This window comes from Balaenoptera musculus, chromosome 14, assembly GCF_009873245.2.
Source record: "Balaenoptera musculus isolate JJ_BM4_2016_0621 chromosome 14, mBalMus1.pri.v3, whole genome shotgun sequence".
NCBI lineage: Eukaryota > Metazoa > Chordata > Mammalia > Artiodactyla > Balaenopteridae > Balaenoptera > Balaenoptera musculus.
Window position 1 is genome coordinate 17,208,636 of NC_045798.1, and position 22,965 is coordinate 17,231,600.

The 22,965-nt window shown below is 49.4% G+C and overlaps 1 protein-coding gene across 4 annotated transcripts in view; it reads left to right on the forward strand.

Annotated features, from left to right (window-relative positions):
• CABP1 (calcium binding protein 1) overlaps window positions 1-22,965 on the forward strand; it is a 58,396-nt gene that overhangs the window by 16,282 nt on the left and 19,149 nt on the right. Inside the window, exon 1 of one of the 4 annotated variants that reach the window (XM_036823506.1) lies at window positions 17,316-17,963. The exons of 2 other annotated variants lie outside the window; for them this stretch is intronic. In XM_036823506.1, the coding sequence (XP_036679401.1) occupies window positions 17,316-17,963 (648 nt within the window). Of the gene's footprint in view, window positions 1-17,315; window positions 17,964-22,965 lie in introns of those variants that run through there. One more of the 4 variants, XM_036823510.1, reaches the window with a different exon arrangement.

Consider the following 22,965-nt stretch of genomic DNA (forward strand, 5'->3'; position numbering starts at 1 on the left):
TATTGAATATAGTTCTCTGTGCTATACAGTAGGACCTTGTTGTTTATCCATTCTATATACAAAAGCTTACATCTGCTAACCCCAACCTCCCACTTCATCCCTCCCTCGACCCCCTCCCCCTTGGCAACCACCAGTCTGTTCTCTATGTCCATGATTCTGTTTCTGTTTCATAGATAGATTCACTTGTGTCATATTTTAGATTCCACGTATAAGCGATATCATCTGATACTTATCTTTCTCTCTGTGACTTATTTCACTTAGCATGATTATCTCTAGTTGCATCCATGTTGCTGCAAATGGCATTATTTTGTTCTTTTATATGGCTGAGTAGTATTCCATTGTATATATGTACCACATCTATTTTTTTTAATAAACTTTATTTATTTATTTTTGGCTGCATTGGGTCTTCGTTGCTGTGCACAGGCTTTCTCTAGTTGTGGCAAGTGGGGGCTACTCTTTGTTGTGGTGCGCGGGCTTCTCATTGTGGTGATTTCTCTGTTGCGTAGCATGGGGTCTAGGTGCACGGGATTCAGTAGTTGTGGCACACAGGCTCAGTAGTTGTGGCTCATGGGCTCTAGAGCGCAGGCTCAGTAGTTGTGGTGCATGGGCTTAGTTGCTCCGCAGCATGTGGGATCTTCCCGGACCAGGGCTCAAACCTGTGTCCCCTGCATTGGCAGGCGGATTCTTAACCACTGCACCACTAGGGAAGTCCCATGTACCACATCTTCTTTATCCAGTCGTCTGTCAATGGACATTTAGGTTGCTTCCATGTCTTGGTTATTGTGAATAGTGCTGCTCTGAGCATAGGGGTGTATGTATACACAGATAGATTCTTCTTTTTTAAAAAATTTATTTATTTAATTTATTTTATTTTTGGCTGCACTGGGTCTTTGTTGCCACACACAGGCTTTTTTCTAGTTGCGGTGAGTGGGGGCTACTCTTCGTTGCGGTGCGCGGGCTTCTCATTGCGGTGGCTTCTCTTGTTGCGGAGCGCAGGCTCAGTAGTTGTGGCGCATGGGCTTAGTTGCTCCGCGGCATGTGAGATCTTCCTGGACCAGGGCTCGAACCCATGTCCCCTGCATTGGCAGGCAGATTCTTAACTACTGCGCCACCAGGGAAGCCACTGAAGAGATGAGTTTTAATCTGGGAAGGCTTCATGGAGGAAGCAGCTTTTGAGGAGAGCCTTGAAGTTTGAGGAGTGAGAGCTTTCCTTTAGCCCACAGTGATTAATAATAATGGCCACTGTTTATGTGCCAGGCACTGTAACGAGCACATCAACTTCCCTGGCGGCAGCCAGCTAGTGAGGGGCAGAGGAGAGTTTGCATGTGAACCCAGACCCACATCCTTAATGACTGCCTTATACTGCCTTTCCAAGCCTGGTTCCAGATTAGGGTTGGGGTCTTTCTTCTCCATATTCTATCTCCCCGTCTCTTGTTCTGGGGATACCTGAACGGGACTAGAGAGTGACAGGATGATGGGCAAAGCCTGGACTTGGATCATCCCAAGTCTTGGGAGGGACTGTTCAGCTCCTACCCTTCCAGGTCCTTTGGACTTAGCGGAGACCTGGGCCCCTGGGGGACAGCACCTCCCGTTCTTCCCATGGCCCTTTCCTCCCCCAGCCCCCTCTCCCCCTCTCCTTCCTTAGCCCCTCTAGCTCATTGGGCTGTGCTGGAATCTGTGGGGAAAGGAGCAGGATTTCAGCTAAATATAAACCAGGCTGTTCCAGTTTCCAAATAGAACAAAGGAGCAGGGTGTTAAGTTGATTTTTATAAATAAAGAGAGAGGGAGTGAGAGAATATTTTTTCGAGATGTTTAATAAAATCGCCTTGTGAGAGGCAGGAAAATCACTGGGCTACGGTGGGAGGGTTTGGGGCGGGGGAGAGAATGGGGAATGCTTCTTCCTTCCTGCTGTGATACTTGCTGACTCCTTGTCCTTTTCCCGGGATCAGGGAGAGACCGTGGGGCAGAGGGGGTTAAGAGGCAGGAGACGGACACGAGGGTCCCTGGGAGGAGGAGGAGGACAAGGAAAACTCGTCATCATGATAGTTACTGCGTATTGAGCGCCCACAGTATGCCAGGTCCTGTGCTAGATCTATGCATCATCCCACGAAACGCGCACAAGCGTGAGAAGTTGGGATTCTCGTCACTGGGCACTCTGTGATCTAGCCCCTGCCTGCCTCTCTGACCTTATCTCCCTCTCTCCCCCTGGCTCGCTCTGTTCCCACCACACCAGCTCCACACACCAAAGTTATTCCCTTCTCGAGGCTTCTGTGCCTCTAGGTCTTCTCACCATTCAAGTCTCAGAATAAATGTCACTTTCCTCCTGACCACGTTGCTAAATATGCATTAGCTAAATGAATGAGGCTCAGAGAGGTGAAGTGACTTGCCCGAGGTCACACAGCTAGGAAATGACAGAGACAAGAGGGAGCCCAGATTTATCTCACTCCCAAAGGCATGCCGTTTCTACTATTTTATAAGGCTTCCAGCATGGTGAGGGCAGGGGACGGGGACTTAAGGAGATTTCTCTGGAACCTGGGGGTTTTGGAGAATGACGAGACACAACTCTGGAGGATCAAAGTGGGGGGTGGTCAATGAAGCCATAATGTCACCATCACCTTCATCCTTAAACAATGTGTGTAACATCTAAAAATTATTAAACAGACAGATCATCTTTGGGGAGCCATTAGGCAGAGAGAATTTTATTCAATATCACCCAAAGGAGAGCTAGTCTAGGCTTTGGGGAGGTGGCAGAGAGAGGGCTTCTTATCTCAGGAGGTGGGAGGGATGGTCAGAGGAAGCAGAGATATCTTGCACCCCCGCCCACCTGCCCTCTTCTTTCCCTTGACCCCCTACCTCCACTCAGTGGCACATCACGTGTGGGGTGGGCTAGGAGCAAGTGTCTGCACATGTCCCCACGGTCAGACGGGGGCTGGTTAAGCCTTCCTGCTGACGTCAGATTCTGCCTCACCGGGTACCGTATGGCTTGGACAAGTCATACGGCTCTCTCTGAGTCTGTTTCTTCCTGTGTAAGATGGAGATGGTGAAATTGGCTTGGTTATGAAGATTAGATGTACAGCATTAGATGTCAGGAGCCCATACCTCAAACACATGGTTGTTCTGTAGATTAGATAAAAGCTGTCATTTTCTTATTTATTATTACCCTTCTCCGGATTATAGTCTAATTGAGCACAGGGACGGTCAGTCTATTAATTGAGCAGCTACTATAAGACAGGTTCTGGGCTAAGCACTCTATGTGGAGTATCTTGCTGAATAGTACCTACTTCAGTTCCATGAAGTAGGTACTATTATTACCATCATCATAACATCACAATAGTATTGATATTATTACTATAATACTATTCTTTTTTAAATTTAAAAATTTTTTTTAATGTTTTTGGCTGCGTTGGGTCTTCGTTGCTGTGCACGGGCTTTCTCTAGCTGAGGCAAGCAGAGGCTACTCTTCATTGCGGTCCCTGGGCTTCTCACTGCGGTGGCTTCTCTTGTTGCGGAGCACAGGCTCTAGGTGCAAGGGCTTCAGTAGTTGTGGCACGCAGGCCCTGGAGCGCAGGCTTCAGTAGTTGCAGTGCGTGGGCTCTAGGGAGAGTGGGCTTCAGTAGTTGTGGTGCGGGCTCAGTAGTTGTGGCTTGCGGGCTTAGTTGCTCTGCGGCGTGTGGGATCTTCACAGACCAGCGCTCGAACCCATGTCCCCTGCATTGGAAGGCAGATTCTTAACCATTGTGCCACCAGGGAAGTCCCACTATAATACTATTCTTATTATGAATGAGGAATATGGGGCTCCCGGGGTGAAGTGACTTGCCCAAGGTCACACAGCCAGGAAGCAGCAGAGCTGGGCCTGAAATCCAGGTAGGCCCAAGTGCAGATCTTTTTTTTTTTTTAATTAATTTATTTATTTATTTTTGGCTGCGTTGGGTCTTCGTTGCTGCACGCAGGCTTTCTCTTGTTGCGGCGAGCGGGGGGCTACTCTTCGTTGCGGTGCACGGGCTTCTCATTGCGGTGGCTTTTCTGTTGTGGAGCATGGGCTTTGGGTGCGCAGGCTCAGTAGTTGTGACTCACGGGCTTAGTTGCTCCACAGCATGTGGGATCTTGCCGGACCAGGGCTCGAACCCGTGTCCCCTGCATTGGCAGGCGGATTCTTAACCACTGTGCCACCAGGGAAGTCCCCAAGTCCAGATCTTGAGCTTTTAAATATTATACAATTCTGCCTCCCAGAGCTAATGAAGCAGTGGGCCTCCTGGTGCTCCAGGATGTAGAGCCTGGAATCAGAGGAGAGTGACAGGGCCAGAGAGGGTCATGGTGAGAAGCAGAGGCCCGGCTTTGATTAGGGGGTCAGCAAGGGAGCCCAGGATGGGGTGGTGGGGTTGGGAAGTGACGTTACAGTTCAGGGGGCTGTGGCTCTGAGCCTCTGAGTCATTCAGACTGAGCAACTTGACTCCCAGCCACAGGAGATGCTATTTATAACCCGCAGGTTCTAGCAGCCTCCGGATCACGGAGCCCTGAAGCTACCTGGGGCCCTTTGCCCTGGGCCTCAGGGCAAGGAGGGAAGGCAAGTGGTCAGGGAAGGCCATGGCCCAGCCTCCCTTCTCCTTGCTCTGGACTCTCCAGTCAGCACAGAATACACACTCAAGTACCCTGTGGCTCGCTCTGGGGGAGTCTGGCTTCTCATCAGCAAAGTGCCTGGCACCTAAGAGGCTTGAATAAATGATCGAATGAACGAACGAATGAACAGCCATAGCTTCAGACTTTTTGTTGGGTCAGATGATGTCATTTCTCTGCCCCAAACTCTCCAGTGGTTTTCCATTTCATCTGGAGTAAAAGCCACAGTCCTCACAGCAGCCTACAAAGTTCATACATGATGTGGCTCCTTTGCTGCTCCTGGGAACACTACTGGAATGTTCCTGCCTTGGGGGCCTCGGCTCTGCTTCCTCCTCCTGGGACACTCTTCCCCAGATACTGGCCTGTCTTCCTCCCTCACCTCCTTCAGATCTTTGCTTAAATGCCAACTTCTTAGTGATGCCTTCCCTGACCCTTCTACTTAAAATCGCACCGACACAGTATACTCCCAATCCCCTTTCCCTGCCTCATTTCTCTCTGTGTCTGTTGCCATCATCCAACGCACTACATATATTACTAAGTTATCATTTTATTTTCTGTCTCCTTCAATTAGAATGTCAGCTCCAGGAGGACAGGAATTTTTGTCTCTTTTGATTACTGCTGTAACCCTAGTGCCTAGAACAATGCCTGGCACATATATGGCACTCAAAAAGTATTTGTTGGTGGCATGAGTTCACTGGGATTTTTCACAGACTTGCTGTGTGACCTTGGACAGCTAACCTCCCCTCTCTGGGACTCAGTCTGTTGGATTCAGTGGCCTCCCAGTTTGGATAGTCATAGGGCTCTATCCCTTCATCCTGCTTCCTGTGATATACATTTTTTTTTTTTTTTAACATTTGCTGAAAGGAGAGCTGGCCAAGGCCTGGCTTGATATTTTTCTCCCAGACTAGGCTTCTCTGTGCAGAGCTTTCGGGTCTGTAATCAGGCATATGCCAGCACCCTTATATCTACGTTAGGGGCTTTGAGCAGATGCATCTGTGTGACTGAGCCTCTACATGTGTTTGGGATGGGACATTCCAGCAAAAAGTCAGTACAGGTCCTAATTCTGTCTTCCTGCTTCTTTTTGTTTTCAATGGAGCAAAAAGTAGACATTTCCAAGGGCATGGCTGACCCTTCTCCAATTAACTGATGGAAACACCAACTCCTCTGGAGATGCAAGGGAAGAGCTTGTTGGCTGTGAATCCTCATACCTGTAACAGGCTGTTTTCACTTCCTCAGGAGCCAGCTGTGAGAAACCCACAGCAGCACTGCCCACTGTTGGATGAGGGAGGCCCGCAGGAGCACTGCAGCCTTCATTGGGGGTGCCAGGCCCATTTTAGATCTCATCTGTTCTTAAGGGGAAATGGATCCAAACTTGCCCAGGTTTCTAGAACAATCCCTGGCACATTTTCTTCCCTCATCTCCTCGGGTCTTTCCTCAAATGCCAACATCTCAGGGAGGCCTTGCCCTGACACTTTTACTTAAAATTGCACCCATGCGATACGCTTATTCCCTTCCTTGCTTCATTTTTTTTTTTTATAAATTTATTTATTTATTTATTTATTTATGGCTGTATTGGGTCTTCGTTGACGCCCACGGGCTCTCTCTAGTTGCGGAGAGCGGGGGCCACTCTTCATCGCGGTGCACGGGCCTCTCATTGCGGTGGCCTCTCCCGTTGCGGAGCACGGGCTCCAGGCGCGCAGGCTCAGCAGCTGTGGCTCACGGGCCCAGTTGCTTCGCGGCATGTGGGATCCTTCCGGACCAGGGATCGAACCCGTGTCCCCTGCACTGGCAGGCGGATTCTCAACCACTGTGCCACCAGGGAAGTCCTCTTTGCTTCATTTTTATCCATAGCACTTGCTACCATCTAACACACTACATATATTATTAAAGGGCTTTGGAGATTATTAGCATGTTCATACTCTATCTCATTTAATTACACGATCTTTTCTGGTTTTGCACACCCCGAACTTACATAGTACAGTACCTGGCATCTGGTAGGCGTCACTACATTTTTGTTAGAAGAATTAATTTTCCTGAGTAGCGGAAGGCAGGCAATATTGTCATTTTACAGATGATAATGAGGCTCAGTGGTGACATGACTTGTCTGAAATCATACAGCCAGGACATGAACCCAGGCAGGCAGCTGGCTCAGAGTTACTAGGGATGGAGAGAGGGAATCACTTCCCAGTGGTGACCACACTTCGGGAAAACAAACTTTACTTTTGAAAGATGAGGGAGGGCCTAAGAGAGCTTGGGCATTTGGGAGCCATAGAAACTTGGTTCAAATCCCAGGACTGTCATTACCTATGCCTGTGGACAAGTCCCCCAAACCACAGGAGCCTCAGTTTCTCTATCTGTAAATAGACACAGCAATCCCTACTACATAAAGCCCTTGGGGTAATTTAGTCCAATGCCTGCCACTGGGCCATGCTCAATACATCCCAAGCCCACCCTGACCGCCCCCACTGACCTCCTGAATCTCTTTCCCATTCCTACACTGCCTCCCGCTTTTAAGCGGACCAAGTTGAAATGCGCAGCTGCAACATCTGGGCGAGGGTGGAGAGATAACGAGAGGACTAATCCTCCCGCGCATGCGCAGCCTCCAAAAGTCACGTGGCTGGACGCCAGACAAGCCCAAGGTTAGAGGCTGAAGGAACGTTATGTTCCCACTGGGACTCAGTACTGTCATGTTCTCATCTCAGCTGGAGCTCCAGGTCTTGCAGCGCCTAGGTATACACTTGAGGGGGAGAGAGAAAGCAAAGACCCTCCAGAGCCTCAAAGAGGTTCTTTCGACCTTTTCATTTTTGAGAGATATCTTGCTGGGCCCCTGGGATCAAAGAATTGGTAGAAACGGCCACCATCAGGCAGGGCAGCCCTCCTGGGTTCAGTCAGGCAGCAACTGAGCCTTCAGCTCTTCACTGGTGTTCGGATCTAGGGACACAGTGACACAGGCCCAGCTGGGGAGACAGACATTCCCTGGAAAGTGTCAACCCAGTGGAAACTGGAGGGGTGAGTCTGAGTTAGTCTGGAGAAGAAAGGAGAGGAAGAGGTTGCAGACAGATCTGGGGACAGAGCGCAAAGGCCTTCAAGTGGGAAGAAGCCTGGATGGTCGAGAGAACTGAGGCACAACGGTGGCCCTGTGAACAATTTTGGACTTGATCCTAAGAGCAGTGGAAAGCCATTGAGGTTGGGGAATGATGTGGTGTTTATGATCCTTCACTGAATAATATTTTTGCCTTGCTTTCTCATTAAAAAAAAAAAAAGGATTTTGAATTCCACACCTGCCAAAGTAATTTTTTGGGTTTTTTTATTTTTCAGAAGGAGAAAATAAGGGAATGGTAGAATATGCATTTACCTCCAGGATTAAATGTGCTAACAGATGCAAATTGCCTAGCATTCTATGTGTGGTCTATAAATGGTAGTTCCCTTATCTTTCCTCTGAATTCCATTTCACAATTTCTGCTATTCCAAGAGCACGGAAGGAGACCAATCCTCCCTACAGACTAAAGATAAATTTCATTTGAAGTACTTTAGATGGATGAAAAAACAGAATTGGTTCAAAAGATCAAAGGGTGATTATTTTACCAAATTATTATTCAAATAGTGAGGTCCCCCTGATCATACAACATATCATCTGATTTATGGAAACACAATCTCTATTCAACTTTTTAGGAACACATTTACAGCATAAAACAAGACCGCATTTCACCATGTCAGAGCCCGTGGCGATGTTATTCCTCACTGTAAGATTTCCATCTTTCTGGCCACGTAGTAGGCATTTGAATATTTGCATGGTTGATTTAAATATTGCAATAAATCTGCTAAATCTCAAGTCGGGGGCATCAGTTCTGCAATTCTCTCTTTATAGTTGTTCACATGAATTTTGATGGCATGAAAAAGCTTGTTCTCGAATTATATTTAGCTCATATAAACACTACTGCACAATTATGTTGTAAGGAAGAATTAGGTGTTATCTTTAAGTTGTTATTATAGCCTTGTGAAAAGGTGAACACTGAGAACAACTATAAAGTAGTAGCATATTGTATTATTAATTTTGCTACACTTTTTTTTTTAAACTGTGGTGCAGGGCCTGGAACAGACTGACATGTGTGGTAGGTGTATCAGTCAGGTTCTGTATAAGAAGCAGATGGTACATTCAAATTAGATAATTTGAGGAGGTTTTAATAAAGGGACTATTTACAAAGGTTTGGGTAGAGTGTAGGGAAGCCACAGGGGTAGTGCAGTACCCAGGGGGCTAGGGATAGCTGGGGTCTTTACCATTCCTAGATCTAAAAGTTGAAGGGAGGGAGAAATTCCAGAACCCAGAAAGAGAGCTGTGTGGAAAGGGCTGCCTTGAGAGGGAGCAGTGACCTTTTATCAAAAGACATAACCAACCTGAGGCGATCTGGCAAGGAGAGAACCAGGGAAATAAATACTTCACCCTCACTGCCCTTCTGCCCTCCAGTCTGCTGCTGCCACCTCCCGCTGGCTGTACCCAAATGGAAGCTAGAGGGTCAAGTTGATGGAGTCTGTACAGGGGAGCATCCCAGGCTAGATGGTGGATCGGAAAGGGCAAATAGAAAACATCTGGTACAGCGGGCTTCATTTCCAAGTTGAATAAATACCCGACATTTAAATCTTGGTGTCTTAGACAATGTATCTTTAGGAATGGCCCTTTGGCAGTAGGTTCAAGGTTATCATTCGTTCATTCTTCGGGTCTACTGAACATTCTATAAAAAGTATTATGCTGGGCATTTTGAGAGAAGCCCGGCAATGACAAAATTATCCCAGAAATGCAACGAATTCTCCTTCCTGATGCATGTACTTTAAGAACACATTCCCACTCTATCAAAGAAGCACTTGTTTAGAGCTCTGAATATACCTGTGACCCCACTGGACTCAAAATTAGATGCTGCTTCCTTCCCCAGAAGCAAGAGAGTTCAGTTTAGGCAAAGCGCCCAGGTTCCGAATCTGGTGGCTGGCAACCGGCAGTTAGGTTCCTTGCCGTGTTGGTACCTTTTAGGTAGTGGCTGAATAGTCATTTTTTCAGGCTAGGGGACCAGAAGAGGATTTATTAGTGCAATTCTGGAAATAGGACTTGCTCTTGTGAATGGAGTCGACTGTGGTCTCACATTTTCTCAATCTGTAAAATCATTACCCTCTTTAATGAGGTCCTCTTGGAAGAGGAGGGAACGGGTCTCCTTTAGTGACATGACTCTGACAAGCAAATCAATTCGTTCCATTTGTTTCCTCTTTGAAAACAGCAATCCTCGAGCGTTACATAATCTAATCTCCATGCCTCACTGGTTTGTTCTGTCCTCCTGAGGAACTGGCAGATGGTGCCAACGCGGAGACCCGCACACACGCCTCGCAAGCCTCATGGTAACGGGAGAGTTGCTCACGGTGTCTGTCTCTTTGCTGTGGGGTCCCTCGCTGGCGTTTGTTTCCCTGGCTCAGTCTGCTCTTTAGCATTCCTCAGGCACCGCTGGCTTCTTGCCTTGGGCTCTCATTCCAAGATTAATTGGAAATACAGAAAGCAGATAAAAAAGAGAACAGAAAGTGAAGTTGCCAGGGCAGAGAATTTGCCAGATCTCTTCTAAAAGGCCTCCTCCATTAAAGGCTGAGCATCTTTGGAGAGTTTAGCTCCAGACCTTCCTCATCCAGCTGGTCCCCGTGTCCATCCTTGTTGCTGGGTTACACATAGCCCAGGGACGGGGCTGGCTGTGACAGAGCTGGGAGACCAGAGATCTGCTTGATAAGGTCTCTGAATTTCTCTCTCTCTCTGTTTCTCTCTCTCTCTCTCTCTCTCTCTCTCTCTCTCTCTCTCTCGCTCGCTCGCTCGCTCGCTCGCTCGCTCGCTCTCGCTCTCGCTCTCACTCTCTGTGAGTCACATACCTGCAGGAATGATTGTTCCCCAGATAGGGCAATTGCCTGGATCCGCCTTCAGGCCAGTGATGTCATCCTTGCTTCAGGAAAATTATCTCGGTACCCTGTAAGGGAAGGAGCCTCCCAGCAAGGCCCTGTCAGCGAGAACCACGATGTTTAGATGTCCAGGCAAAGATATTGCCTATGTAGCTAATCTAAAAACGTGGAAACGGCAGCTTCCAAGGAAGCAAAGGCTTCTTGAGCACCCTGTGGTGGGTATAGTTCTACTGATACTTTGGACCGGAAATCAGCTGACATGCTCTGGCTGTGAAAATATTGAAATACGTCCATATCAGTTGGTAAATAGTTATATCTTTGCACTCCCAAGTGCCTCCCATCCTTCTGCTAATACGTAAGTCTGTTGAGAGGCTCTTATTTTAGGTGATTTCTTTTTTATTGATGTGAATCATTTTTAAAGTCTTTATTGAATTTTTTACAATATTGCTTCTATGTTTTTATGTTTTGGTTTTTTGGGCGCGAGGCATGTGGGATCTTAGCTCCCTGACCAGGGATCGAACCCGCACCCCGTGCATTCGAAGTCTTAACCACTGGACCGCCAGGGAAGTCCCCAGGTGATTTCATGAGCAGCTCTACCTTTCCATGCAGCACTGTGAGCCTCCTTTGCTACTTTGTTTCCAACCGTGCGGTACCAGGAGGTCTGCTTGGTGTCGGGCCAGGCTCAACTCCAAGTGCCGCAGATGTAACTGCCCTGCTCACAGACTGGACTGTTGGCTGACTCGGATTTTGGATGGAACCTCCAGGCAATTAAAGCATAGAGCCCTCCTGCCTGTGGCACAAACATGGCTGGTCCTTGAGGGTCACATGTACCTTTATGCTGGCTGGTCACTCAGGATCCAGGTTGTATATACAGATGACAGAAACGATCTGTCTGAAGGAGGAAAACAAACCAAATCATGTAGAATCTTCTTTCAGTTCCATCCCCTGCCCCCCACTGAGTCCAAGCATAGGGGACTAATTTCTATAAAAACAATGAATGTTGTTTCTTCTTTCAATTTGTGACTCATTCACTCAATGTCAGGTGAGTACCTACTATGCTATTAGGTGTCGGTCACCTTGCTAGGTGCTGGATATCTACTAGTGAATAAAACAGACCCTCTCTCTGCTTTCATGGAACATACAGTCTAGTGGGGGAGACAGATAATAAAGGAGGCCACCATGGTTGGAGTGTCCTTAGGTCATCTGAACATGGGTTGCATTTCAGCTGATGGAAACTGTATGGATGTAATGGTGACTTCCGGTGAATTGTATATGGAGTGCATGTGTCTACACTGCTAGAGTACAGGGGTGTGTGGCATTAGTATTAAAGGAATAATGGCGGGGCGAGGGTCGGGGGGTGAGTTCACTTCCTATATCCAGTCAAGATCTCAGAGAGGCTGAGAACTGCTTTGGATTAGGGAAAGAAAATAAGGAATATTCTGAATGAGAATGATGATGATGATATATTTAATATTTGGAGATCAGGTATGCTGTTCTTAAAAGAAGATGGTAACTTCTGACCAATCAGTCATCGGTAGGGGATAGAATTTCTCTCATCTATGCTTTTTCTCTCCTTTGCCCTTGAAACCAGGGAACAAATAAATATAGAACTTGCTAGCTAGGAGGAGGGGTACAAACTGCACCCCCAAAACCATGGATGCTTAATGGCCTACGTAGGAATCAGCTCGTGACAACCTTGGCCTCACTGTCAGAGCCTCTTCCCAATGGAATTCAGTCACCATTATTTTGAAAATCATAATTCATGTCCCTAAAACAGTTTGGTAGTTGGTTATACTTGTCAGTATTAATTATTTTTGCTCTGTCTGTCCCGCTTGTTTGATTTTTCTTTGTATTGAGTTATAATTTATACACAGCAGGATGTCTAGTCTCAAATGTACAGTTCAGTTTTGACATATGCATATATATTCTTATAACCCACATCCCTTTTCATTTTATTTTAAAAATCTTGGAATCCTCTTAAGTGATGAACATTTGAGTCCAAAGGCAGATTTCTGAAAAGGAATCCCCTATTCAGTCCACTGACTGTCCCCTCCCCCCACCCCCTGGAAAAAAATTCTCATCCAATCCTTTCCCGAGTTCCCCAATCACCACAGAGGACTTAAAGCCATAAGAACATTTTGTAATCCCAGCTTTCTGAAACCTAACAGAGAGATTTTTGTCATTTGAAAACAAGGAAGAGATTAAGTACGGAATTTGATTCTGACAATGGCAGAAAGGAACCAGCTAGACAAGAAACGTCCTGGAGAAGTAATCCAAGCACCGCTGTCCAAATGCTCCCCACCTTTTTCACGACTCTGAACGTGACATATGGTTCTGTTCAGGACAGAAAACTTTTTAAAGGAGTTTGCTACAGGGACATGACATCATCAGACTGAGGTATTTTAAATGAGAGATCCGTGTACATTTTAAGAATTTTGCCCTTAACCCTGACTTACTCATCTGAATGGATGCTCTTAGAAATGAGACACAGGGACTTCCCTGGTGGCGCAGTGGTTAAGAACCCGCCTGCCAATCCAGGGGACACGGGTTCGAGCCCTGGTCCAGGAAGATCCCACATGCTGCGGAGCAACTAAGCCCGTGCGCCACAACTACTGAGCCTGCGCTCTAGACCCTGCGAGCCACAACTACTGAAGTCCTTGCGCCGAGAGTCCGTGCTCTGCAACAAGAGAAGCCACCGCGATGAGAAGCCCACGCACCGCAACGAAGAGTAGCCCCCGCTCGCCGCAACTAGAGAAAGCCCGCGCGCAGCAACGAAGACCCAACACAGCCAAAAATAAATAATAAATAAATAAATTTATTTTAAAAAAAAAGAAAGAAAGAAATGAGATGCAAAGATAGCTAAACACACTGTTCTCTCTAGACTAATGTCGTGGTCCCAGACCCATCTTCTCTATTTCACTGCCCTTGTGTCTTTCCAGCACTCCAAAACAGCTCTTCTTTTGCATTAACTTTCACCAAGGGTTTTGCAGTCAAATAACATAGCAACATGTAATTACTTAATAATTATAATTTGTATAACATTTAAAGGCAAGTGAGAGGCTTTATGTGAAAGTGCTTTTAAAGCTATAAAAATATGTATAATCCAAAAGGATTATTTAAAAACTTATTTCTACGTGGCAGGATACCTTGCAGTAACTATACTCCCATTATAGCAATAATCAGAGAGGCAAGCCATTCTCATTTTCCACATGCAGAACTTCCCATGTCTTAACAGTGACATTTCTGAAATATTTCCTGAATCTGACCCAGCCTCTACATTTAGGCCTTATTACCTCCCCATCAGGCTTACAATCCATAAAGAAAGGCATGACGTTCCCTTATTTACTGCTCTGTTCCCAATGCCTAGCACATGGTGGGCACTCAAGCATTTTGTTACATAAATGAACCTAATTTCCTGGTTGGTCCTGCCTTCAGTGTCCTTTTAGTTTACTCCACGATACATCAGCATGATCTTCAAAAACACAGTTCTGCTTATGTCCTATATACACTCATAAAACCTTCGAGGACTCTCTGTTGTCTGTAGAATAAAGGACAGACTCCTGAATATCACATTCCAGAGCCTTCATGGTCTGGTTCCAACCACCTTTCCAGGCCTGTCTTCCAGCCCTTATCCCCCCGCCCCGCCAAACCATTAGATAGTTTCCAAACACCCTCTGCAGGTTCACACTCCCAAGCCTTCACCAAAGCTGTCCCGCCTGCCTGGAATGACCTTCCTTTTACCTTCCTTATTCACCTGGTGGAATTTCACTTCTTCAAAACGAAGCTCAAATGTCACCCTCTCTGATGCTTCTCCAACTCCCCTAAGGGTTCCACTTTGGCGCTCCCATATAAGCCTGCTCGTCCTTCCCTTATTGCATGCTACCCATTATATTATAGCGGGGTTTATCCTCTCTTTTTTGTTTTTGCAAATTCCCGGAGAGCAGGAACTGAATCGTACCGTGATTCTTTACACATCTCCTGAATCTGACCACTCCTTCCCGCCTCCCCCACTATCAAGCTAGTCCAAACCACCACCCTCTCTCGCCTGTGCCACACGACAGCACCCGACTGTCTCCCCCTTGCCACACCGCCATCCAGCAATGGACTTGCTGCAAAGCCGCCAATGCTCCTCAAACAATGTAAACAACCAGATGCCTCGCCTCTACTACAGACCTGCTAGTGGTTTCCCTTGACACTTAAAAAAAAACCAAATTGGACTTCCAGAGGACTTCCCTGGTGGTCCAGTGGTTAAGACTCCGTGCTTCCAATGCAGGGGGCACGGGTTCGATCCCTGGTCGGGGAAGTTCCGCATGCCGCATGACCAAAAAACAAACAAACAACAACAACAAAACCCCAAAGCCCTGGACTCTCTGGCCCCTGCCTTCCTCACCAGGTTCATCTCTATCACTCTCCCCCTTGCTCATGCCAGCCCCACTGGTCTCTGCTTCTCTGTGACTGTGCTCATTCCCTCCTTGGGACTTTTGAACTGTCTCCCCTCTGCCAGAAAATTGCTTCCCCTGGATATATGCCTGCCTCGCTCCCTTCCTTCATTATGACCTCTGCTCAAACATCCCCTCCTTAGAAAGGCCCTCCCTAATCACCAGCTAAGATAGCACCCTCCATTAAGCCCTCCTCTCCTACCTGCTTTTAATCTCTTCACGGCACTAAACCACCAGCTGGTCACTATTAATTATCTGTGCATCTCTAGTTGTTCATTTGTTGCTAGGGATACAGACTTTGTTTTGTTCACCACCGTGTCCCTGGTACCTAACACAGTGCCTGGCAAACGACAGGCACTCAAGTGTTTGTGGAATGAATGGATGAATCTGTGTATCCCAGGTGCCTAACACAGTGCCTGGTTCTAGACGGATTTGTTAAGTAAATGACCAAATTAACGAATTTTACAAATGAAATGGCATCTTGGCCTATATCCACGATAATCCAGGATCTGGAGGCATGTGTTTCATCCATTTGCTCCACGAACATAATTTTGATTTGTTTTATTTACTCTAAGTTCATAGGTGATGTAACCAAGTTCTTCACTTTTTCAGAAACTAGTCTCTGACTGAGGTCTTGCCCAAGAATATTTAGGGAATTTCAGAAAGCTCACCAAGAGGGGCACAGCGGGGATTTAGATACCCTTCAGCCCACTGCTTTCAAAAGCTCCTGGGGGATTCGGATAAGGTACTTTATCTCTTGTGATTTATCCAGAATGTACATTTGTTGTTAATCCTGCCCAACACTGATTATTCTCAGGGCTGGAACAGGTAAGACACTGATTGACCTCAGACTCCGAGAGAGTGGACATGGCAATGAGGCTTCAGGGCTACTGCACCCCAGCCAGCCTCAGTATTTGTGCTTTAGGAACCTGGGAGTTCCTAAACTCCCAGGCTTTGATGTGGCAATTCAGCCCCTGCGAGTAGGTGAGCTGGGGAACAATTGCTGGAGAGCAAGAGGAACTTCCCTTGTTCGCTTTGGCCTCTGGGCAGTTGTTTTTCCCACCCATCCTGTTTTTCTTAATTCCTTGCATATGGAATGATATGTCTGCATATGCAGACAGTGCAGAGAAGGATGAACCCCTGGCATGAGTGAAGTGTAGCATCTGTCCATCTGTCCTTCTATTGAGGCCAAGCGGTGACCAGACTTGCCCTATTCTCCTGCATGGATGGCATCAGGGCCAGAGACCAGAACAGGGAGAGCCTGGGAGGTTCACACCCCACTCCTTCAAATCTCCAGTATCCCATTACTAAACAAGAGTAGGGGATGGGGCCTCATAGGCGCAGAGGGAAGGGAACTAGCTTAACTGCACGTGCGGCCCTGTTGCAAACACTAGACTAGGCCTTTTATGCGATGGTGTCATCGGATGTCAAAGAGAAGTTAGTTATGATTATTATCTGCATTTTACAGAAGAGGAAAACAAGGTTGAGAGAGGCTGATGACACTTGCCCAAGTTACCCAGATGGTAAGTGGCAGAGCTGGGGTTTGAGATTCAAACCAGGCCTGTGTGACTTCCTGGCTGCCTACCAAGAGCAGGAATTTCTTTAACATCTAGAAGGGCAAGAGGGTGAGAGCGGGGACAAGAGGTGGAGGGGCAGCAAATGGGTCTTACCTGAGACTTGAGCATCACCAGACCCTGCAAAGCCCAGGTTAAGTGGATACCACCTGGCTTCTGTTCTGAGAACTGAACATCCTGTGGCTGCTTCACCAGAGTCGTCCTGGGCCCACTCCAGGGTCCCGGGAGTCGGTGAAGCCTCCATAGAGTGGAGTCTTTCCTTCCAGCAGTGCCCTTCCCCGCCGTTCTGGCTCTGGGCTTTGTAGTGGTGGTGTCATGCATAGCGTGCTTTCATCCTCCTTGGGTCTTGAGTTTACTTCCTTCACCTCTCTCGTCATCGTTTCCAAAGTTGTACCCCGTGGACGGTGAACCCCGCCAGCATTTCTGGACGTTCTGGCGGTTCTGGGTCATTTGGGAACTTCCGGGCGTGTTAAGGGGGACTGCCGGCGCCACCAAGGTCTGGGCATCTTTGGGGCCCTTCGCCAAGCCCCTTCCCTCGCGCTCCCGGCGCTCCCGGCTACGCGCCGCAGCGCCCCCTCAGCCGCCAGGGGCCGCCGGGAAGCGGGGCTCCTCGAGCGCGGGGCGGGGCAAGGGGCGGGGCGCGGCGGTACCTGGGCAGCCGGGGAGCCGGGGGTGGGCTCTTCTGGGACAGCCGGCGGCCCCCCCAGATTCGCACCGCCAGCCGCCGGGGAGCTCGGGGCTCCAGGCGTAGAGGCTGCGCTGTCACATGGGCGGCGGCGACGGGGCCGCATTTAAGCGGCCGGGGGACGGCGCCCGCCTCCAGCGCGTCCTCGGGCTCGGCTCCCGCCGGGCGCCCCGCTCTCTGCCCGCCGGGGGCCCAGCGCCGCGCCGCACCGCTCCGCCCCCGCCGGGCCATGCGAGCGCGGGCCCCGCCGCGATGAGCTCGCACATCGCTAAAAGCGAGTCCAAGACGTCGCTGCTGAAGGCGGCGGCGGCGAGCGGGGGCAGCCGGGCTCCCCGCCACGGCCCTGCCCGGGAGCCAGTGCTGTCCAGCCGCCGGCTGCCCGGCCCCTGTCCGGGCACGCCGCCGCCGTCCGGGGACCCCAGTTCGCGGAGGCCCCTGTGCCGGCCGGCGCCGCGAGAGGAGGGCGCGCGGGGGAGCCGGCGCGGGCTCCCCCAGGCGCACTGCAGGCCCCGGGAGGCGCCGCCGGCCGCGGCGTCCCGACCTTCGCCGCCGTCGCCGCTGCCGCCGGCCCGCGGGCGGGATGGGGAGGAACGGGGGCTGTCCCCGGCGCTCGGCCTCCGGGGCTCTCTACGAGCCCCGGGTCGCGGGGACTCCGCTCCAGCCGCCGCGTCCGAGGCAGACCCGTTCCTCCACCAGCTGCGCCCCATGCTCAGCTCCGCCTTCGGCCAGGTAAGGGCCGCGCCTCCCGCCCGCTCCCTGGAGAGACGCTCGGGACCCTGCCGCGGCTGCGCGCCCACAGCCCTCCTCCCGCTGCCCGCGGGTCCCCGGGTCACGCTCCTCTGGTCCTCCCGCCGCCCGGCGCCCTAGCCCGCGCGCCTCCTCCCCCGTGCCTGATTCAGCACCCTGTGCGCTGTCCACGCTCCGGGCGTCTTCAGGGCGAGGCCCCACCGCCTAGCCTCCCTCCACTTGCCAGAATGAGCCAGTCCTGGACGGGAGCGACCTCCACAAACCGCCTGGAAATTTGCAGGGGTCAAGGAGGGGTGCTCCGAGCAGGTGGCGCCAAACCCACTCCTCCGGCCTCTGGCCAAGACGGCCAATGAGCGACCCAAGAGAGCAATGGGCATGGAGTCTGGGGATCAAGAGTGGGGACCTCGGGGTACACAGCTTTGCTTGGGGATGAGGGACCCTAGCCATTGCCTGTGGTGGCCCCAAAGACCTGGGAAAAGTTAGGAGAGTTAAAAATATGAGAAAAGAGAAGTGTCTGGGTAGGCATGGAGGGATGTGCAGAGCTATGGCTCAAACTGGAACTTTGGGGGTATTTTAAGGAGGTTGTCATCTAGGGATGCGATTAAGACGGTAGTGGGCAGTTGTCGAGTTGTGGGACATGGAATAACACCCAGAGACCCCTAGTCTGAGTTAGTGTGTATTCTAGGGTCAGAAAGGTCACTAAGGGGTCATGAGTGGCTCGTTTTGTTTCTTTTCTCTCAAGGACCCCAAGCAGCTGGGCATCTGCCCTTTAAAAATGGCCCCGTGGTCATAATCCAGGTCTACAGTTAGGGGCTGTGCTGCTGGGGAGAGAGGCTCAGCAGAAAGGAACCCGTGAACTCCTGAGCAAAGCCAGGATTTCCTCTAGTTCTGAGTCCATAATTAAGTCAAACTCGTTGGCACAGCATGGACACAGTTCTGCGGCAGCCGAGGAGGGGTGTAACACAGGTCTGATCAGAGTGCTTGCGTGGTGTGTGGGCGAAGGTGGGGCCTCTGCGTTTCTGTGCTAGGATGTAGCGTAAAGAAGCCGTTTCAAGCTCCTGGCTTGCCATGCTGGATCAGAACTCCAAGGAGGCCGTGCGTGTTTTGCTTCAGATCTGCACGTTCCTTTTCAAAATACTACTCTGCAGTGGCTGATGCCGGTGGAGGTCTGACATGAAGGCAGCCGCACGTAGACTCGGGTTGCACAGGGCTGCTGTGGTGGCGTGATAGGGCAGCAGTGTGGCTTTGTTCCTGCCAGGAGCCCTCGTTAGCCAAGTTATCTGGAAACGGTTCTCCAGAGTAGAGATTTGAATGCAGAGCTGTGAAAGCTAGTGCAGTGATGTGTTGAAGAGTTGACTGCGGTGGCTTCTGTATTAGTGAGGGGGTGTCAGGTGTTAGGGCAGGAGTGGTCTGGATTGCAAAAGGGATACTGTGTCGTTGAATTGGTGACAACTTTTCATCCATTTATCAAATGTATTTTGATCGCCTACTTTGCCCAGGCATTTGCTGGGCACTATGGAGATGAAAGTGGACAGGATAGCCGGGGTTCTGGCTATTTTGGAGCTTACAATCTAGCAGTTTGGAAGGGTAGGTCATTGGCCCAGGATCACACACTTTCTGGTTATTTAGTTTGCCGGTGATCTGACTTTGTTTCTGGAAAAAGGGCCCTTTCTTTCCAGTCTTGCCGAAGTTGCCTGCCTGGGCCCTTTGTGAGCTCAGAGCATTTCAGCTCATGTGCTTTTCTTCCTTCTTCTACTTTCTCAGTCATAAAATGAAGGCTGTTCTCCAGCCCCATGTTCTGAAATGTCACCAGGGTCACCTGAGTCAGGAAGAACTGGAAGGTCCCATCAAATATTTACTACCTCCCTCTGGAAGCTCTTGCCCCTGGAGCTTCAGGCTTTCTCTTTAAAGCTGGGCACATCCCGTCTGGCCTTCTTGCTGATGGCTCTAAGGCATCTACTCCAGCAACAGCAACAGCAACAAAACCTGGCCTGGGACTTTGTGTCAGAGTCTCCAGTCTCCTGCAGGAATTAGGCTTTCCCTCCCTTCTCTTTGCATTGAGATTTCTGTCCTTAGAGACAGGGTCAGGACAAAGAGAAGGGAAATGAGGTTCTGAATATAGAAACTTTCAGATAGGATCTGCTTTGGGCAAAATATAGCCCTGGGGAAGTATATTTTTCATGTCTCCCAAGTTCCTTTTTTTTTTTTTTTTTTTTAACCTTCAGTGAATCGTTTGACCTCAGTAAGCCTATGTTTCTTCATCTGCAAAATAGGGATAATCATAGTATCTCAATGGGTTTTCTGGGGAAATTAAAGGGGTTATGGAGATATGCACAGAGCTTGGCCCAGAGCAAGGGTCTATGGATGTTAGTTATTATTATTGTTGTTTTTGTTGATTAACTACCAAGGACTGTGTCAGAACTTCTTTCCATTTGTAATATAGTCAGGGAGGGCCAGGGGCCAAAGTGACACTGAAGGTACCAAGGTGGACTCCTTCATTAGGGGTAACAGGAACTAGGGTTCTTCCAGTGACCTCACAGAGCATCCTTACTGCCTGCAGGGAGACGGTGTGGTTTTGAGGCTAAGGCATGGGACGGTGGCTTAGGAGACAGAGCTGCAGGTTCCAGTCCCAGCAATGTTACTTCCTATTGCTGTGACCTTGGGCCTGTTATTTTCTCTCTCTGGTCTGAGTTTCTTCGTCCAGAAATAAGATTGACAAAAAACTACCTTGCAGAGCTCTTATGAGGGTTATACAAAATTAAGGATGTCAAATGGGCTGGCTCAGAGTGAGTGCTGGAAAAGGGCACAGGCTTCATTAATACTATTATTAATAGAGTAATTGTCAGAACGAGGGCCTGCGTCAGGTAGTTTGAAAGCTGTCTCTGAGCCAAGTGAGGAAGGCCATTAAAAGAAGGAGCTGAGGGACTTCCCTGGTGGCGCAGTGGTTAAGAATCCACCTGCCAATGAAGGGGACACGGGTTCGAGCCCTGGTCCAGGAAGATCCCACATGCCGCGGAGCAACTAAGCCCGTGCACCACAACTACTGAGCCCGCATGCCACAACTACTGAAGCCCGCGTGCCTAGAGCCCGTGCTCCGCAACAAAGAGAGGCCACCGCAATGAGAAGCCTGCGCACCGCAACGAAGAGTAGCCCCCGCTCGCTGCAACTAGGGAAAGCCCGCGCGCAGCAATGAAGACCCAATGCAGCCAAAATAAATAAATTAAATAAATTAAAAAAAAAAAAGGAGCTGAATGACAAAGGACCTCCTCTAGTACCCTCTTTGTGGCCAGCTAAGGACAAGCCACCCAGCTGCCTAGAGAGAAGATGTGGTATCAGAAATTAACTCAGAATAGGCATGACTTGGGGGCAACTCTTGGCATTGGGTCTTGGAAAACTATTTTAAGAATAGTCTTTCTGTTCCTTACCCTAAGTTTGGGAAGAAGCACCTCTTGTAGACAAGGCAAAGAGGAAAAAAACCCATAGCTCCGTCCCATCCTTCCCCTTTCTTTCACTATAGAGACATCTCTTCTGATTTGAGTAGGCTAGCCCAATTCCCAACCTGCTTTGTACGTAAGAGGATCAAGGTATTTAATGCGTGAATGAATGAATCTCCAGCCTCTGGACTTCAGTTTCTTGGTTCCTATAGCTTAGATGAGGGAGAGGAACCATACAGTTCGGATCCTAATGGATTCAAGTGCACTAGGCCTGTGTGCCTAGAATGATGGCTTGTGTATATTACTTACTCCTGCCCAGCCAAGTCACTCCCTACTGCTCTCTGAGAGGGCTGGGAGTCCCTGTGGCCTTTCTCTGGGTCCTGGGGAAGGGGAAGAGAAGGTCAGTTTGTGGTTGAGATCAATCATAGATGACAGGAATCACTTGGTGTCAGTTCGTAGGTTTTGCAGAAGCAACATTGGCACTTTCAACCTCTGTCTAGAGCCCAGTAAACAACGGACAAAGTATCTTCTCATTATCTTATCTTCATAACAACCTGTGAAACTTAGCATTATCTTGCCCCATTTTAGAGATGAGGAAACAGGCTCAAGAAAGGGGAAGTGGCTTGTCCAAGGGTCACAGTGTAAGTAAATGGTAGGACTGTGATGTGGTGGGTCTGTCTCCAAACAACCTGCCAGTGCCACACCATGCTGGCCGGTGGAAAGTCACAGAAGCGTGTTTCCTATTTGTCAGAAGCATCCACAAAGCACTTCTCAGGTTACGACCCAGCTTTCCCCAAGTGTCTTAACACTGGGCTGCCATCCAAGTTCAAATGCTGGTGCTAGGACTGATCAGGGCCCAAAGCCAGCCTCCCTCCTAATCAGGAATAATCAGCAATGGGTTTATCCTTCTCATCCCTCTGATCCTATTATTCCATTCCAGAACTTTAAGTGTGGCTTCTGGAGGCCCAGGGGCTGCTGCCACAGTGCATAGGGATGGGGAGGCGGGGCCATGGGATGTGCTTTACTCCTTAGGGAAGCCCCCACCATTCAGCCCTCTGTGAAATTTTCTGCCAAAGGTCAAGCCATCTGCCTCCTCAAGATCAGTAGTTACTCCCGTCACACAGAACCACCACACACCCCATCTGTTCAACCTAAAATAGATTAAGCAAGCTCTGGGTTGGAATCCCGAATCCCTGGCTGCCCTTAAGCCTCAAGCTGGTGTCAGCACCCTCTTCGCTAAAGAAGGATGGGATTTCTTCCAAGTGCATGGACTTTTCCACAAGGGCCTGGTTTTGCTGTCTCCTGTCTCCTTGTCTCTAAGGACAGAGGCATATCCCAAGGTCGACAAATGGGTGCTGTGCTCTGGACTGGCCTGCGGGGGGCAGGAGTCACCAGGTCTGAGCGTGTGGGTGCCCTGCTGAGTGAATGGAGGCCCTGCTGGGCCCTTTAGGACTAACGTCGCCACCGGGCAGGAGAAGGGGCACCTTCTATGTGCCTGGAACTGTGCCAAGCCCTTTGCATGTATTATCTCATTAACTCCTCACAAGAGT